The 15885-nt window shown below is 36.0% G+C and overlaps 1 protein-coding gene and 1 long non-coding RNA gene across 2 annotated transcripts in view; one reads left to right on the forward strand and one right to left on the reverse strand.

Annotated features, from left to right (window-relative positions):
- Window positions 1-2263, reverse strand: part of NUP35 (nucleoporin 35) — a 51836-nt gene extending 49573 nt beyond the window's left edge. Inside the window, exon 1 of the mRNA XM_051986074.1 lies at window positions 1563-2263. Coding sequence (XP_051842034.1) covers window positions 1563-1602 — 40 coding nt within the window. The 5' untranslated portion in view covers window positions 1603-2263. The remainder of the gene's footprint in view (window positions 1-1562) is intronic.
- LOC127554498 (uncharacterized) overlaps window positions 1-15885 on the forward strand; it is a 67787-nt gene that overhangs the window by 7696 nt on the left and 44206 nt on the right. The window lies entirely within an intron of this gene.

Here is a 15885-nt window from a genome sequence, read left to right on the forward strand (position 1 = left end):
TTCTTTTGCTGGATCTTCATCCAATTCATATCCTCCTTGGATGTCCTCTGGGTACAGATGATACCAACTTATGTATCCCTATTCCTCTCTCTAGCATCCCCAATTATGTTGTGTTATGGACATCTCAAACTCAACATATCCAAAACTGAAATCTTTTTCCATTAACCTTCTCTTCCAACTTCTTATATCCACCCAATTCCCCCATGGTTACAAGGTATCATCCTTAAATCTACTTTCTGACACTGCCACCATTCTGTTATAACCCCTTATCACCTCATGATTTAAGACTACAAGAATCTGTTGGTAAGCTTTTCTACACAAGTTTCTCTCTACTCCAGGTCATCCTCCATTCAGCTGCCAAAATAATCTTCCTAAAAGCATAGCTCTTGACCACATTGTTCCCTAACTAAATAAACTTCAATGGCTCACCTCCAAGATAAAATATAAAATCCTCTGTTGGATGTTAATTGCAATACATGATCTGACTCCCAACCTTTCTAGTCTTCTTGCATTATTACTCACCATTCTCCCTACATAGTCTAGAATCCAGTGACATTGGCCTCCTTGCTGTTCCTTGTCTAAGACATTCCATCTCTGACTCGAGGCATTTTCACTTGGCTGTATCCCATGCCTGGAACGAAATCCCTCCTCAATCTTAACTCCTACACTTACCTGGCTTCCTTCAAGTTCCAGGTAAAAGCCCATGTTCCTCATAGGAAAGCTTTCCTGATCTCCTTTAACTCTAATGCCTCCCCTTAGTTGATCATTTAAATTATATTCCATATGAAGTGTTTGCACATTATTTATATGCTCGCTCTCATTAAGTCTATGAGTGCCTTGAGAACACTTCCCCGATCTCATTCCTAGGCTTAGCTCTGTACGTAGTACAGAATAGGTGATTAATAAATGTTCGGCGACATTACATCGTATACACATAGTTACTGGCTGCGTAGCATCTTTCTATTGGAACGTGAGCTCCTTTAAGGCAAGAATCTCATTTTTGCCTTTATATTCCCAGCGCTGAGCACAAAGTATGACACTGTAAGCGGTTAATAAATGCTTGCTGACTGAATGACATAAAGAGAGCTTAAACCATATTACAGGAAGCCATGTCTCTCTTAAAACCGGCAGTCTTTCAACGTAATCTCGGTAGGACACAAACAGACACCACCTGTGGGACCCCTGCAGGACCGCTTTACTATAAATTCCAAGACTCCACCCATGCTCAGTTGTAGCCAATTGTCTCCTGGCCTGCGTTTTTCAGGGCGGGGATTAGTGAGATCCGAAGCCTCGCTCACACTTTTTCAGGGAGAATGGGGACCGCGCCAAACAGTGAGAGAGCAGCTGGGCTGAAGCAGGGCCTATCCCCGGTATTTACTGGGGACCCACAGCGGTGGGGCAGCGGCGGGGAGAGCGAGGGGTCGCCGCGACTAAGATCAGTGTCCACCTCGTAGAGGGATGTACTCTCGGCGCCAGCGACTAAGGGGGAACCCGAATCTTTCTCCTGTCCCACTAGTAAGTGGGATCGTCAGGCTGACACGCACGCTCCATCTTCCACTCACCTGTTGGAGGCTGCTGAGGCTCCACGGCGAAGGTGGCCATGACGGCAGCGACAGGCACCTACACCGGCTTTTCCTGATTTTCAAAAATGGCGGAAACACTCCCCGCGGGAAGGGGCGCGTGGTTTGACGGGACTGCGTCACTTCCGAATCCGGAGGGGCTGGAGAAAGTACCGAGGCGGGGCCGATGGTCTAATGAGTCCTTTAGAGGCAAGGAGCCTCCCCCCTGAAGCCGGTACTCTAGCATTTGAATGGGCCAAACGCTGAAGGTTCGTAGCAGCGGTGGTTGAGACCTTTGATAAATGTCGCGCGGGACTAACAGTCTTTTATCTGCACGTGGCGTTACCCGGATGTATAAAGTCCATGATCACCTTTCTGTTTGTTTTTTAAATTGTCATTTTCTTAAAAGCATATTTTTATTTCCCTCTCCTCCCCTCCTACTCCCTGCTTCCAATATAATTTAAAATGAATTTTGCTTTTTTTTTTTTTTTTTTTTTTTTTGGTCTCAAAAGTCAATGCATACTGACTAGCGTTCATTAAGGACTTCCTATGTCCTTAGACTATAGGCCTATTGCCGGGGATACAAATAAATTCAAAAGGCAGCCTTCTTCCCCGCCCCGCCCTCCCCCCTTCCCAAAAAAGACCTTGAAGTCTAATGGAGGAGACTTGTATAGAAACACATCCGAGGTAAATTTTGGATCAGTTCCAAAGAAACAGATGAATTAAGAGGGAAGGCTGCTTGCAAATGGTGGTGTTTCGGCTGAGATTTGAAGGATATCCGAACATGAAGACCAAGAGGCAGAATATTCTGTGTATGGGAGCTGTACTTATAGAGTTCAAAGATGGAGTGTCTGCTGCAAGGACCATCACGGAGGCCAATGACCTTATTCTGGTTCTTTCCCTTTGTAACCTTCACCCTTCTAGATCTCAGTTTCCTCATATGTAAAACCAGGAATTGAACTAGATGACCTTTGATGTTCCTGAAAACTGTGAGGGCCCATCTATCATAGTCCTTCGGTTTTCCTAGGATCATAGATTTATTTTACAAATTAAGGTGCTAAGACCTAGAAAGTTGAAGTGAATTGTTCAAGATCACAATTAGTATGTGGCTGGACTAGAATTCAAATTCAGATTTTCTGATTCCAAATCAAAGTACTCATTCTACTTTCCTGATCACTTCATGCCTAAAAGATTATTGAATTAACCTAACCCTTGTTCCTCCCCTTAAGTTTCCTGGTCCTCTCCTTAGCTTCTAATTTGTTCTGTATGCCATTTCCAGATTTATTTACCGAAAATATCTCCTCATACACATTACCTGCCCTGCTAAGAAACCTTCAGTGACTTTCTATTGGCAATAAGATAAGGTCTAAAATCCTTAGCCTAATATTCAGGGCCATCCTTAGTCTGGCTCCTCTATCCAAACTTTTTTTTTTCCTTTTTTTTTATTCTCTAAATAACTTTTTATTGACAGAATCCATGCCAGGGTAATTTTTTACAGCATTATCCCTTGCACTCACTAATGTTCCGATTTTTCTCCTCCCTCCCTCCACACCCTCCCCCAGATGGCAAGCAGTCCTTTACATGTTGAATAGGTTACAGTATATCCTAGATACAATATATGTGTGCAGAACCGAACAGTTTTCTTGTTGCACAGGGAGAATTGGATTCAGAAGGTATAAATAACCCGGGAAGAAAAACAAAAATGCAAGCAGTTTATATTCATTTCCCAGTGTTCTTTCTTTGGGTGTAGCTGCTTCTGTCCATCCTTGATCAATTGGAACTGAATTAGCTCTCTTTAACAAAGAGATCCACTTCTATCAGAATACATCCTCAAATAGTATCATGGTTGAGCTATATAATGATCTCCTGGTTCTGCTCATTTCACTCAGCATCAGTTCATGTAAGTCTCACCAGTCCTCTCTCTATTCATCCTGTTGGTCATTTCTTACAGAACAATAATATTCCATAACATTCATATACCACAATTTATTCAACCATTCTCCAATTGATGGGCATCCATTCATTTTCCAGCTTCTAGCCACTACAAACAGGGCTGCCACAAACATTTTGGCACACACAGGTCCCTTTCCCTTCTTTAAAATCTCTTTGGGTTGTGGTATATGAATGTTATGGAATATTATTGCTCTGTAAGGAATGACCAGCAGGATGAATACAGAGAAGCTTGGAGAGACCTACATGGACTGATGCTAAGTGAGATGAACAGAACCAGGAGATCATTATACACTTCGACAACGATATTGTATGAGGATGTATTCTGATGGAAGTGGATTTCTCTGACAAATAGACCTAACTGAGTTTCAATGGATAAATGATGGACAGAAACAGCTACACCCAAAGAAGGAACACTGGGAAACGAATGTGAACTATTTGCATTTTAGATTTTCTTCCCAAGTTATTTTTACCTTCTGAATCCAATTCTCCCTGTGCTACAGGAGAACTCTTCGGTTCTGCAAATATGTATTGTATCTAGGATATACTACAACATATTTAACATATATAGGACTGCTTGCCATCTTGGGGGGGGGGGGGTAGAGGGAGGGAGGGGAAAGGACGAAACATAAGCGAGTGCAAGGGATAATGTTGTAAAAGATTACCCTGGCATGGATTCTGTCAATACAAAGTTATTATTAAATAAAATAAAATTTTAAAAAAAAAATCTCTTTGGGGTATAAGCCCAGTAGAAACACTGCTGGATCAAAGGGTATGCACAGTTTGATAATTTTTTGAGCATAGTTCCACATTGCTCTCTAGAATGGCTGGATGTATTCACAATTCCACCAACAATGTATCAGTGTCCCTGTTTTCCCACATCCCCTCCAATATTTCACATTATCTTTCCCTGTCACTCTAGCTAATCTGACAGGTGTATAGTAGTATCTCAGAGTTGTCTTAATTTGCATTTCTCTGATTAATAATGATTTGGAGCATATTTTCATATGTCTATAAATAGTTTCAATTTCTTCATCTGAGAACTGTCTGTTCATATCCTTTGACCATTTATCAATTGGAGAATGGTTTGATTTCTTATAAATTTCCTCTATCCAAACTTGATCTCTTTCTCTGCTACACAAACCTTACACTCCCAACTAAGTGGCCTATAACATAGAACACATTATTCTAAGAATATAACACACTTTTCCTAACATAGCATTCTATTTGAAATTTTCAAGAATGCTTTCTTCCCAGTGCAACTACAACACAGTGGAAATTGCTGGGATTTTCTACAATTAATGAACACATTGTAAAGTGCTGGAGGGCAACAAGATATCAAAGGAAAGAGCAGCTTAGTTGATTCACCTCAATTTATTTTTCTTTTATTCAAATGAACATTTACATTTACCTTTTGGAAATAAAATAATGCCATAATTATCCCCCAATTTTTGAGGCATCGTTTTGAAATACAATTTTCTTTTCAAATTGCTAGAAAACATATATAATAAGTCAAATTTCAACCACAAATGTCAGGGTAACTAATCATCTTACTGTCTTGCAATAAGGATAAGTAATTTAAGAAGAACAGTTCCTTACCATTTGCTGATGTTTTGTCACCTCTTAAAATTCATAAATTTGTGTTTACCACAATGTACTATTATTATTAACCATAATACTAAAATCTATGATTTCAATTAATTTGGGTACCCTTTACTGACACAGATTACAACCTCTACACTACTTAGTAAATAGTTCTTATGAGTTGCTTTGTTTGGAAAAATTCTGTGACAGAGGAGTTTCTCTGAACATTAGTTAGAATGATCTTTAGAGGATAGACATAAGGAGTTAAAAGGCATGAGTTCAAATCATGTCTGTTATGATAATATCCATGACAGTTTGTGACTCATCAGTATGGTCTTCAAATACCCAGGAACATCAAAATAGTGAGTCTTCAAAATAAGATTTTGATGAAATACTTTGTATTAATACACAGCTAATAACTGCCGTGTTTTCTTCTTTAAAATATAGTAGTTAAAATGTTATTTTTCAAGATTCGTGTGTGTATGTGTGTGTGTGTGTGTGTGTGTGTGTGTGTGTGTGTGTGTTTACTTTACAAAGAGATAATTTGGGGGCAGCTAGGCAGCACACTGGATAGAACACTGGCCCTGAAGTCAGGAAGACCTGAGTTCAGATTTGACCTCAGGTATTTAACACTTCCTAACTGCATGACCCTAGGCAAGTCACTTAACCCCAATTGCCTCAGCAAAAAAACCAAACAAATAATTTTAGAATGTGACTTATACTTGGGGTGACTAACATTTGGACCAATATAAGCAACTCTTGAATGGTTTATTTCCTCAGGACATTGATTTCTTCATCTAATTTTTCCCACTAACAAATACATGACACTTCAAATATTCAATTTGGATTTCAGCATTTGTCTTGCAAAGTGGCTACCATCTGATCTTATCCCTCTGAACTAAATTTAATGATAACTCCAACTTGAAATGAGTTAAATTATATTTTCCTAAATGTGACCAGGCTAACTTAAATTATGTGAAAAGCTTAATATGAATAACAAAAAAGAAAAACTGGATAATTTCTTCTTTATTGTTTAGATCAGATTCTTTTTAGGCATGAGCTAATAATTGTAGAGGACGGAAGATATTGGGAAACCCTGAGAAAAGTATACTTGAAGCAGAGATACTTACAGCAGGGTGTTAACTCAGTGTGATTAATGAGATGATGATTCTCTAGTTCACATATACTTAGTTTTTAGTATGGTGATGTAACGGTTCTCTAATTCACACATACTTATTGTGCCGTAATGATGTAATCATACTGAGGTATTCAAAGGCTGAGAGGATTGGAAATAGAGACATTCCATCTTTGATCATTCTCTTGGTGGCTTTTCTGCCTCCTGCACTTCTCCACTAAGATCAAGGCTAGTCCTGAGATCTTCCAGAGAGCTAGCCAGGACATTACAAAAAGCATTGTTATTAAATTCTAAGTTTCCATGATTCCATCAGAATCAATAAGCAAAAGTGATGGTCATTGTGCTAAACATTAAAAATGCAAAGAAAGAGCAAACCTGTCTCTAACCTCAAGGATCTTCTATTCAAGAGAGCAGAAGGCTGGTAATGTCAGCAAAAATAGTAAAATTCTATAGAAAGATAGGGCTTAGGGGGAATGATCAATTCTATTTTTGACATGTTGAATTTGACATTCCTACAAAATATTTAGTTTAAATTGTCCCATAGATAGTCGGTGATACAAGACTGGAATTCCTATGGATACATACATAGATCTGGGAATTATATATATCAAGATGATAATTGAACCCAATGGTGCTGATATGATTAATGAATCTAGAGAGAAACTAAAAGATGGTACAAGGAAGACTTTTGAAGGATACCTTTTGTTAGTAGGCATGACATAGATTGATTATTCAATTTAAAAAAAAAGATTGAGAATGAACAGATAGACTCTTAGAAGAACCAAGACAGTGATACAGAAGAGAGATTATCAAGGATGAAGTGATTAACATTGTCAAATATTGCAGAGAGGTTAAAAGGATGATAACTGAGAAAAGATCATTAGTAATTTTGGAGAATGCAGTTTCAGTTTAATGATAAAAGTGGAAACCAGACTGCAAAGTTTAAGCAGAGTTTGAGAGGTAAAAGAAGTATAGATGGCTTTTTAAAGTTTAACTGAGTCATTTATTATATGACAATAGCTAGGAAGCATGGTAGAATCTGGTGAGGATTTTTTAAGGAAAGGAGAGACATGGGTTTTATAGGTGTGGGAAGGATCTAGTAGATAAATAATACTTTACAGAGTAAGTAAGAGTAGAGTAGCAGGAAAAATCTAGAGAAGACACATACAAAAATCCCCTGACAGATGATAAACCCAATTTCAGACAGTAAAAATTAAGCTACTACTATATGCAATGGACTGTGCTAAGTGGGGAAACATGATAAAAATTCAGAGAAGTATAGAGTAGGGGTCAAAAATTGAGATGTCTGCCCTGAGCACCCTCCTTTTAAATGCAGTATCTAGCAATTCTCCGGTGTGTCATAGTTGTAGGTATTTCAGGAAGAATATCAAATCAGCTCTACATTTGGCAGGTTTTTTTTTTAATGTTGGAGAATCAAAAATGACAACAATCATAATATAGGCAATAATCAAAGAATAATCTATACATGTGCAATTCAATTATAATCACATCTTTACTGAGCATCTACTATGTACCTAGCTCAGAGTAATAGCTTCAGAAATGCTTGTTGCTTTCCCAAGGAACTACCCATCATCTTGTCATATCCCCTATATCTTTTGATTAACATATATTGGTTATTAAGTTGGCCAAAGGACCTGAGGGGAAACAAAAATAACCTTAACTTAAAAAAAAGGGACAAAGTCCAAAACAAAATCCAAAAAAGAGCATAAATGACAAGCTTGTCATAGATGACAGACTATCAGCTGGAGTTTCTCAGGAACATGGCAGACCAAGAGGTAATGCAGAAGTAGGAATATGGGAATTAAATCAAAACTAGGAAGATCTACAAAAACCTTCTAAAATCTAAAGAACTTAAGATCTATATATTTCCTATATGGCAAGACGGTGCTCGGTACTGGGAAATATAAAAACTTATCAAAACAATCTCTGCCCTCAAGTACCTTATATTCTATTACATAGAAATCAAGAAGCATGTTATCAGAAATAGTAACTTCTATGTAGTGAAATTACTAAGTAACTAACACAATCTTCTCCTAAGCATCAATACTTTATAAAAGTGGTGGGCATCTCCAGCCTTCATCTTGTTTTGACATTATCAGCATGAACTCGAGCCAATAGAAGCTCTAGACTCTTGAGAGCAGCACTCTGAGCTCAAAGACACCCCAATAGTTCCTTGAAAATAATTTTTGAGCAAAATATATTCAAGAAGAATTTTGAGGATATAGTTTTTATAATCTAATAAAGACATTTATAATTCTTGAGTCTATTTGGGCACCAACACTTCAAAATTTGGAAAAAATGTTTAGACTTAAACCATCACCAATCTTTGCCCTTGCAGCTGTTCCTACTTCCCTAGAAAAGGCAAAGAGAGCACTTGCTGGCTCTATCCCTTCCCTTTTGTTTTTTGAAAACTCATAAAGAAACAGCCCAAGATAATTTGCATAATCAAATCAAGAAGATAGAAGCCGGAAAGATGAAAATAAAGCAGAAATTTCCAGGCAGACTCCAAAAAGGGAGGAGTTACATCATTCAGGTATTGGAGTAAATAGATATAGATCATGAACTGACCAAAATTGTCAGAATAAGGAAGAGGTATACCCATAGCCACCTTAGTTCTAGAAATAGTAACGGGGAAGGATCAAGATATAAAGATAGTAAAAGGTTTAAATAAGCCAGTCACTCAGTGCCCCAGAAACAGGACTGACTCTATAACATTATCATTTATTGCTCCAATATAATTGTTCTGCTACCTAAATGCTGACTCCATCTGCTAAAAGAGATTGTATTTTATCTGTTCTATTACTTTAGCAGTAGTCTTTGCTCAAAAGTACCATAGGTTTGGTCCATTTCCATCACACATAAAAATAATAATAAATTATTATTAATTGGTTGTCAAAAAATGCTCAGGAACAGATTTTACAATTTTTCCCTACCATATAATTTTTTGTAGTTAGAGCAATCTATTTGACTTCTCCCTTCAGCTTGGTTTACTTCTACCATCATTTGGTAAGATTAATGGTTTTCACTCATGAAATCCATTCCTATTTGGCTGGATGTTGTTATAACTTAGCATTTCTCAACTCCTTCAAATGTGAGTTTGTGTTCCAGCTACTTCCCACCAGCTTCTGTGCATCATCAGATTTTTGATTATCATGTATACTTATATTAACTACCTCAAAACTTTTTATAAATGATTCTTGCTAAAGCCACAGCACCAGTTTTTGTTATTTTTTCTTTGAAAGAGCTAAATCTCTGCAGAAAAAGCATTTGATAAAATCCAACATCCATTCCTAATAAAAACACTTGAGAGCATAGGAATAAATGGACTTTTCCTTAAAATAGTCAGGAGCATATATTTAAAACCATCAGTAAGTATCATATGCAATGGAGAAAAACTGGAACCTTTCCCAGTAAGATCTGGAGTGAAGCAAGGTTGCCCTCTATCACCATTATTATTTAATATCATATTAGAAACACTAGCCTCGGCAATAAGAGTCGAGAAAGATATTAAAGGAATTAGAATAGGCAATGAAGAAACCAAACTATCACTCTTTGCAGATGATATGATGGTATACCTAGAGAACCCCAGAGATTCTACTAAAAAGCTATTAGAAATAATTCATAATTTTAGCAAAGTAGCTGGCTACAAAATAAATCCCCATAAATCCTCAGCATTTTTATACATCTCCAACAAAACTCAACAGCAAGAGATACAAAGAGAAATTCCATTCAGAATAACTGTTGATACCATAAAATATTTGGGAATCTATCTACCAAAGGAAAGTCAGGAATTATATGAGCAAAATTATAAAAAAGTCTCCACACAAATAAAGTCAGACTTAAATAATTGGAAAAATATTAAGTGCTCTTGGATCGGCCGAGCAAAATAATAAAGATTACAATACTCCCTAAACTAATCTATTTATTTAGTGCTATACCAATCAGACTTCCAAGAAAATATTTTAATGATCTAGAAAAAATAACAACAAAATTCATATGGAACAATAAAAAGTCGAGAATCTCAAGGGAATTAATGAAAAAAAAATCAAATGAAGGTGGCCTAGCTGTACCTGATCTAAAATTATATTATAAAGCAGCAGTCACCAAAACCATTTGGTATTGGCTAAGAAATAGATTAGTGGATCAGTGGAAAAGGTTAGGTTCACAAGACAGAAATAGTCAACTATAGCAATCTAGTGTTTGACAAACCCAAAGCCCCTAACTTCTGGGAAAAGAATTCATTATTTGATAAAAACTGCTGGGATAATTGGAAATTAGTATGGCAGAAATTAGGCATGGACCCACACCTAAAACCATATACCAAGATAAGATCAAAATGGGTCCATGACCTAGGCATAAAGAACGAGATTATAAATAAATTAGAGGAACATAGAATAGTTTATCTCTCAGACTTGAGGAGAAAGAAATTTGTGACCAAAGATGAACTAGAGACCATTACTGATCACAAAATAGAAAATTTTGATTACATCAAATTAAAAAGCCTTTGTACAAACAAAACTAATGCAAACAAAATTAGAAGGGAAGCAACAAACTGGGAAAACATCTTCACAGTTAAAGGTTCTGATAAAAGCCTCATTTCTAAAATATATAGAGAACTGACTCAAATTTATAAGAAATCAAGCCATTCTCCAATTGATAAATGGTCAAAGGATATGAACAGACAATTTTCAGAGGATGAAATTGAAACTATTACCACTCATATGAAAGAGTGTTCCAAATCATTATTGATCAGAGAAATGCAAATTAAGACAACTCTGAGATACCACTACACACCTGTCAGATTGGCTAAGATGACAGGAAAAAATAATGATGAATGTTGGAGGGGATGCGGGAAAACTGGGACACTAATGCATTGTTGGTGGAGTTGTGAACAAATCCAACCATTCTGGAGAGCAATCTGGAATTATGCCCAAAAAATTATCAAATTGTGCATACCCTTTGATCCAGCAGTGTTTCTATTGGGCTTATATTCCAAAGAAATACTAAAGAAGGGAAAGGGACCTGTATGTGCCAAAATGTTTGTAGCAGCCCTATTTGTAGTGGCTAGAAACTGGAAAATGAATGGATGCCCATCAATTGGAGAATGGCTGGATAAATTGTGGTATATGAATGTTATGGAATATTATTGTTCTGTAAGAAATGACCAGTAGGATGAACACAGAGAGGACTGGCGAGACTTACATGAACTGATGCTAAGTGAAATGAGCAGAACCAGGAGATCATTATACACTTCGACAACGATATTGTATGAGGACATATTTTGATGGAAGTGGATTTCTTTGACAAAGAGACCTAAGTTTCAATTGATAAATGAAGGACATAAGCAGCTACACCCAAAGAACGAACACTGGGAAACAAATGTGAACTATCTGCATTTCAGTTTTTCTTCCCGGGTTATTTATACCTTCTGAATCCAATTCTCCCTATGCAACAAGAGAACTGTTCGGTTCTGCAAACATATATTGTATCTAGGATATACTGCAACATATCCAACATATAAAGGACTGCTTGCCATCTAGGGAGGGGGTGGAGGGGGTGGAGGGAGGGAGGGGGAAAAAAAAATCGGAAAAGAAACGAGTGCAAGGAATAATGTTGTCATTATAAAGTAATCATTAAATAAAAATTAAAAAAAAGAAAGAGCTAAATCTCTATGTGGATTATTATAATCAAATTAATGATTCTCCGGGATCTTTTTTTAACAAATAATTGAACAAGAATCTAGGAAGTCTTAAGTATCTGAGGCCAAATTTGAACTCAGGTCTTTCTGACTTCAGAGCTGGTGCTCTATCCACTGTGCCACCTCACTGCCCCTACTATCTACAGATATTAAGCTATTATTTTCTTAAAATAAAATCTTTGTCCAATAACCTATAAGTTAATCCTATTTAAAGAAATCACATCACTATGGACAGTGTCACTGTAAGTAAAAGAAAAAAGACAAAGATGCATCAGTTAAATGGAAGGTGCTTCACAAGTTCTCAGATAGTCAGATAAAAAAAAATTGGTTTCATCATGTACCCAAAGGCAACAAGAAATGGTATTTCATTGGGCATCTCACTCAGCAGTGCTATTAGTAAATGGGACACAAATCAACATGAAAATAAGGGGATTATTGAATGCTAGATTTATAACTGTAAGGGACCCTGAGAGATCTATTGGATCCATTTTACAAATGAGGACAGTGAAGTTTAATGACACCAAGTATGATGGCTCTGCCACCTTGATTTTGAATCCAGATCCTCGCACTACAAATCCTAGGACATTTTCCCAATGATTACATTTTATACTCTAACATTTGTTACAGAGAATAAGGAAGTAGAAAAACTCTATGAAGGACTTAACAAGCTTTCCAAACTAAGTATATCTGTAACTTATTGTTCAATTACTTTATTGAGAGCAAAAGCACAGGACCTGATACACAATGGGTACTTAGTAAATGCTATTGCAAAGGGAAAAAAGAAAAATATTTCAAGATCAAGAAATAAGTTGTTGGAATCCTTATAAAGTGTTAACTCATTAGAATTGATAGAGACAATAATTAGCTAATTTGGCATGGTCCAGTATGATTGATCTGATCCTATGAGGAGATGTTATGGGCCAGACCTTGAAACAAGATACTAAGTGAAATTGAGGAGACAATATTTAAATCTAGTTAGCATTGATTTAATCATACAACAAATAATGGTTTCTCAGTGATATAATGATTGGTGTGTACTCAGTGAACAGCATATAAGCAAGAAGCTCTCAGGGCCAGAGAGCGCTCTGGGAGATACACAAGCCCACAAGCCCACTCTCAGAGGCGGAGTCAGATTCATTCCATCTTCCACCTTTGTGCTGGCTGGAGGCTGAAGAAAGCAGAGGCAAAGAACAAGCTGCAAGAGCTCTTGGAATCAAGCAGAGAGGCAGGCCTCTAAGAAAGCTGCCCGGGCCCAAGGAAAGAGACAAGAATTGGAACGGAAACTAAGGCTGCCTCTAGAAAACCTCCCCAAGAAACCTGCTCCCATAGAGACCCATCATATATTATAAAAAAAAAAAAAAAAAAAAAAGAGAACACCACAGTAAGTTGAAGATTTATCAACAACTTAAAAAGCCTCACTTAAAATGATGGATATTTTCTTCAAGTGAATAATCAGAAACCCCTAGATATAGTCAGTATTTAACAACATTTTAAAAATTGACACTGACTATATCTTAACAGGGAAGAAACAATAGTTGATCATTTAATCTGTGTCTGTCTTTTTCTACTAGTATTCTTCCAATCAGTATTGTTTACTCATTTCCCTTAATTATCTACTTGCTGGCTTAATGCCCTCAATTCTCTCAATTTTGGGTTGTAATCCTAACTCTTTGGGTCTTCAGACAATCACATTTCAAGCCTTCAATCCTTCATTGTAAAAGCTGCTAAATCATGTGCTATCCTGACTGTGGCTCCACAATATCTGAATTGTTTCTTTCTGGCCACTTGAAATAGTTTCTCCTTGACACAGGAACTCTAGAATTTGGCTATGTTTCTGGAAGTTTTCATTTTGGAATCTCCTGAGATGATTGTATATTTTAATTACTATTTTCCCCTTAGGATCTAAGCTATTAGGCAGTTTTCCATGATAACATATTATGCCATTTCAAAGACATGTTATTGGCAATATTTTGAAGCTTCTTTACCTGTACCATGTGTCTTTCTTTGCCATTTGGATCACCTGAAATTTTGATTCTTCTGAAATTGCGGAGTTCTATGATTTAGAATTAAAGTATTAACATGATAGTGTTGAATAGGATTTTGCATAACTGAACAGCATAGGAACACTAAAATATTATGAATTTCCTAAATGTAATCCAGCCCAGTGTCTTCTGGACCCTATTTATAAATGTCAATCACCTGTCCACATGTTGAAGTACTAATTCAATAGTCTATCCCTCCAGGTGCATATCAGAATCCAAATATTATATATTTTTTCAATCACATTATTGTGGATGATTAAAACAATCTCTTTTAATTTCACTTAAAACAAAAAATGATGATGGATTTCCCCAAAGAAGCTAGCATTTAAGATTTAATGCATTTGTATATTGCCATATAGGAATAAAACATTTATAAATTTTTATCATCAATGAGGAATCCATCTTCTATTTAAATTGCAAAATATCTTCCGTTATAGTGGCAACCACCTTGGGCAAATATGTATTTCCCTTTTTGGTTTTTTGCTAAAATTTGGTGAATCATTGAAAAAAATTTACTGCACAGGTGGATCTGTCATAGATTCTTATTATTTTAGCATACATGATAAACACATTATTTAAGAAGTTTCAAGACAGAATTTTATTTTACTGAATGATATGCTTTTAAAATAGCAACAAATAGTACCATGAACTTTTTACCCTTTCTATGCCTCTCAGAAGCATGAAAGCAAAATGGCAGTCTGTTACATAAAAAGCCTTGAAAACTTATTATCTTTGCCTTTTTTGGTTTTTTAATCAAAGATATATTCAGTGCATGCATGAGCCATTTACATAAAGAAATCATGAAGATGTAAAAAAAGATATGCTTATTTTAAGGCTATATTTTTAAGGCTATATCATGTCTTGGTAATAACTCCTGACTCTTGAAGCTTTCTCAGCAAAGGATAAATTCTGTCAGGTTCTACTAATCTGGAAAGGTTTCTAATATAGATATAGTGATGGACTGTGAAATGTATGTTAAGTTGAGAGATATTTACCAAACACTTGATTGAGGGATAAAGTTCTTTTTGGCCATAGCTTCTTGTAAAGATTCTCTATTAAAATAAAGAGAGGCTGTTTGCTCCATGACAATGAAAAGGAATGACTATTCCTGAAAATTTTCTATTGTCTTTAAGTATAGGCAACATGGTATAGTGGAAAGGGTGCTAGATTTGGAATCAGAAGATATTAATTTGAATCACAACCCTGGCATTTACTACCCCTGTGACCTTGACCTCAGTTTTTTCATCTGTAAAATGACTCTATAATCTATACCAGTATGTAAATAGGTATATAGGTTAATAATGATTTCTCAGCTGTCATTTTTCAGGCTCAAAATAGCATTTGTGATATTTTCTTTTTTAATACTTTCCTTCTTTTTTTTTTCTATCTTAGAAATTGTTCTCTGAGTTCCTTTTTGAAATTATATTTTTTCCAGAACAGATTTATTTGTGGTTTGATTAAATACAACTCTTCTCAGGTTCAACTTACTAAGTTTCAGTTGTGACTTCTTTGCATACTGATGTGTAGAAACTATATACAATGACTTGACTATTGCCATGAATGAGATTTAGATAACAAGAATATTGTCCATTCTCCCCTTTGAGTTTAATAAATAATTTTTCTCAAAATAATCTTGGCTAGCTTAGTTTCCTATCAGACTTTTTACAAATTCATTTTTGAGTACTTTTCTGGGCTCTTTTGATGTCTTGCTTGTATAGTTTTGTAATTGTTCAACTTTTCTAAGAAATGGTAATGTCTTTTAGTTTTGTTCATTTCCGGTTTTTGTTTTTTTGTTTTTTTTGTTTTTTGGAGTCAAAGCCTTATTTAAACAAGGTGAATTCTTCATAGAGAAATTAAGGAAGGATATGGATAAGAAATACACAAGATAAAAAAGAA

This window comes from Antechinus flavipes, chromosome 3 (assembly GCF_016432865.1).
Source record: "Antechinus flavipes isolate AdamAnt ecotype Samford, QLD, Australia chromosome 3, AdamAnt_v2, whole genome shotgun sequence".
Lineage (NCBI taxonomy): Eukaryota > Metazoa > Chordata > Mammalia > Dasyuromorphia > Dasyuridae > Antechinus > Antechinus flavipes.